Genomic DNA, 3,338 nt, shown 5'->3' with positions numbered 1-3,338 from the left:
CTTCTAGTCTTTCTCCAGGCAAAGAAGCTGCATCAGCAATTCTCTCCTTCTGCCAGAGAATCTTGGATGTAGCACAGCTGATTCAGCTATCGCTTGGGACTAACTTGTCAAGCCACGTCTCCTGATGGGGAAGTTACGGGACAGAGGTTCTGCTGTGGTTCTTCAGCCAGCACGGCTCACAGTCAGCACTGGTACACACGAAAGACGAACCTACACGGGTCTAGCATCTTCCATGTGCCAGGCTCTCATGTGCCAGGCTCTGTAAAAACATTCTCTCAGCTAAGTAAGACAGAATTGATCGGTCCCATTTTAGAGATGAGGAAACTGAGAGGTGCAAAGTTTCTTCTAAGGTTGCACAGCTGGCAGAGCCATGACCCAGATCTGTCTGACTCTAAAGATACAAGCTCTTCCCATAGCACGTGGATTACTTTTCAGTTTAATTCAATTTAACCAGCATGGATTAACACTCACATATATGTATTACCCCTGCGAGTCTGAGAGCAGAGAGAGTAACCCAATGACAGAGATAGACATAAGTCGAAAGTTCTAGTAGTTTTAGTAGTAGGCAGATGCATGCCTGGGAGAAGTAATAAAGCCGTGTGGGAAGTTCAATTTATCTTGTGTATATTTCTGAAAGCCATCCTTAATCCTTTTAGGAAGAGGCAGGGGAGAGATAGATTGATGGACCAGGGTTGTAATCAATGAATAAACAAAGGACAGTGGGAAAATGGGGATGGAGAGACTAATTCTCACTCAGAGAACCACAAAATCTTAGAGGATATGGTACTTTAGTTGAGGTTTGAGGGAGAGGAAGAATCAGCCAGAGAATATTGGGAGGGCATGACGTGTTTATCCTGAGAGAAGTGAAAACAATCTTGCTTTGTGTTTGCTAAATATTGCTCTGAAGCCAGATTACCCACACCCACCTCTCTCATCTTGCCCTCCCCCTTACATACATAGACAGACCTACCAAAACACACTCATACTCACAAATGAAACAAACACAGAAAATACACATAAGACACATCCTAGTGCACAACATACACAAATAGATAATAGCGCCCATATCATAAGCTCACACAAATACATGTAATATTCATACACACAGACTCACAAGGATGTGTATGCTTTTATACACAAGCATGTACCTATCCTCTCCCCACCCACTCATTACTCCTGCAGGTAAATAAATTCATTTCCTCATTAACATAGATGCAGGTTCACACGCAAATCTCATCCTGCCCCCCTGGTTGGAGGCCAGAGACGAATGGGGAGCCACGCACAAAGGCAAGCATCACCTAGCGGGGCCAGGAATGGGCTGGCGGCGGGGCTGGGATGCAGCCCAGTCAGATGACAAACGCGCCCGCCTGGCTCCCTCTGAGCTGCCGAGCGAGCGGAGGCTGCGGCGCCCCAGAAAGCGCTGGGTCCTGGGCGGATGGTGCGAGGCTCAGTCAGGGTTTGAGTGTCACCGGGGGTCAAGCTCTGCTCCCAGACCCACCCCACCCCTGCCATAGGCTGGCGGCTCTCGGGACACCACCGGGCCGTGCGAGGGGCTTGTCCTAGCCCCGTCCACGGAGAGGAGTTGGCATTAATACGGGTTTACTGGGGCCGGGCACTGCGGGTAAGAATTGTGCCCTTTCAAAGCACAATTCTTACAGCAGCTTTCTGTGTGGAGGGTGGGGGTGGAGTTAACATCCTCAGTTTAGAGGTGAGAAAACCGCGCTCTGGGCACACAACCACTCGGCAAGAGGCAAGAAGCAGAGGTTTCACCCGTTCGGCCCTATTTCCCCCGGGGTTTTGGGGACAGTGCGTGTGAGTCCGTCTCCCCCGGGCAGGAAGCTCGCTCCTTCCGGTCTCTAGATGCCCTGGCCTGCATGGCACCGGGCTTGGCCCACAGCAGGTGCCTGGGGAGGGCGTGGGTCTTAGCTCAATGAGGCCCTCAACCAGGGCCTCAGTTTCCCCATCTCTGAAATGGGAATGGCAGCGCAGACCTCGCAGGGCCGAGGCCGGGCTCTCTTGGGCAGCAGAGGCAATGCTGCACTCGACATCCTTGTTGCTGTCGCCCTCGCCCATCGCCGGGGTTCCAGCCCAGTCCCCACCCGGGTGCGGCGCGGCGCCCCATTGTTCGAGAGGGCGGGATGCTCCCGAGAGCCGAATCCCCGCCCCGGGTCGCGCTCGCCGCCCAATGGAGCAGACGACTTGGCCCGGCGCCTGCCGCGCGGGACGCGTCCTTTGTCTGCTCCGCGGCGCCCGGTGCCCGAGGCCCGCGCCCCGCTCCTCGGGCAGACAAAGCCGCGCTGCCGCGAGCCGAATCCGCCGGAGCGGGGCTCGCGCCACCCTCCTCCAGCCTTAGCACCGCCCCCTCCTCTTGACGCCCTCTGATTGGCCCGTGAGGCTACAAAGAGGCTGGGGAGCGGATGTGTCACGTGGGAGAGCGTGGCCTCCCATTGGTCGGACGGGGCTGCCAATCGGCGAGGGCGGGCTGTCCGCGCTCGGCCGGGTCGCTCCCTCCGCGCTGGGGCCCGCCCGCGGGGCCGGCCGCCTGTCAGAGGGAGGTGGCGATGGTGCGCCGGGTGGCGTTGGCGCTGGCGGCTGCGGCGGCTTCCCTGGTCCGAGTGCAGCGAGGAGAAGATGACTGACCGGCCGAATGACTGAATGAATGAATGGCGGAGCCGAGCGCGCCATGAGGAGCCTGCCGAGCCTGGGCGGCCTCGCCCTGTTGTGCTGCGCCGCCGCCGCCGCCGCCGCCGCCGCCGCCTCAGTAACCGCGGCGGGGAATGTCACCGGTGGCAGCGGGGCCGCGGGGCAGGTGGACGCGTCGCCGAGCCCGGGGCTGGAGGGCGAGCCCACTCACCCCTTCTCTAAGGCCACGGCTACCACGGCCCAGACCTCGAGGACCGGACCCCCGCGCGCTACCGTCCACCGACCCCTGACGGCGTCCTCTTCAGCCGCGTCCCCGGAGACCCCCCCTCTTCGGGCGACGGCCGGACCCGCTCTGACCACCTCTCCGGCGCCGCTCGGCCCCTCGTCGACCGCCCCTGCGGCGGCGGAAAGCACCGCGACCACCCCTCGGGCGACGACCAGACCCGCGCCCACCACCCTCGCGGCGCCCACTGGCCCGGCGCCGACTACCCCTGCGGCGACCACCGTTCCGGCGCCCACGACCCGTCGTCCACCGACCCCGACGCCCGTCGTCCCCCGGGAGCCGCGTCCCGCCCACCCCACCTGCCACCGAGGCCCCCTCGCCGCCGCCCCCTCCCCCAGGTGAGTCCCAGCGCTTTCTTCGCCCGGCGGACCCGCTCAGCGGCTGCCCATCCCAGGCCCCAGCCCCAGCCCCG

General features: G+C 60.7%; 1 protein-coding gene across 1 annotated transcript in view; it reads left to right on the top strand.

The window, feature by feature from the left end:
- The first annotated feature begins 2,519 nt into the window (after positions 1–2,519).
- The window catches only part of MEGF9 (multiple EGF like domains 9), an 85,411-nt gene continuing 84,592 nt past the window's right edge, over positions 2,520–3,338 (top strand). Inside the window, 2 exon segments of the mRNA XM_006091089.3 lie at positions 2,520–3,186; positions 3,188–3,264. Of these exon segments, the coding sequence (XP_006091151.1) occupies positions 2,660–3,186; positions 3,188–3,264 (604 nt within the window). The 5' untranslated portion in view covers positions 2,520–2,659.

This window comes from Myotis lucifugus, unplaced genomic scaffold (assembly GCF_000147115.1).
Source record: "Myotis lucifugus unplaced genomic scaffold, Myoluc2.0 scaffold_87, whole genome shotgun sequence".
Lineage (NCBI taxonomy): Eukaryota > Metazoa > Chordata > Mammalia > Chiroptera > Vespertilionidae > Myotis > Myotis lucifugus.
Note: the sequence above shows the minus strand (reverse complement) of the source record. Positions and strands in the feature narration are given on the sequence as shown.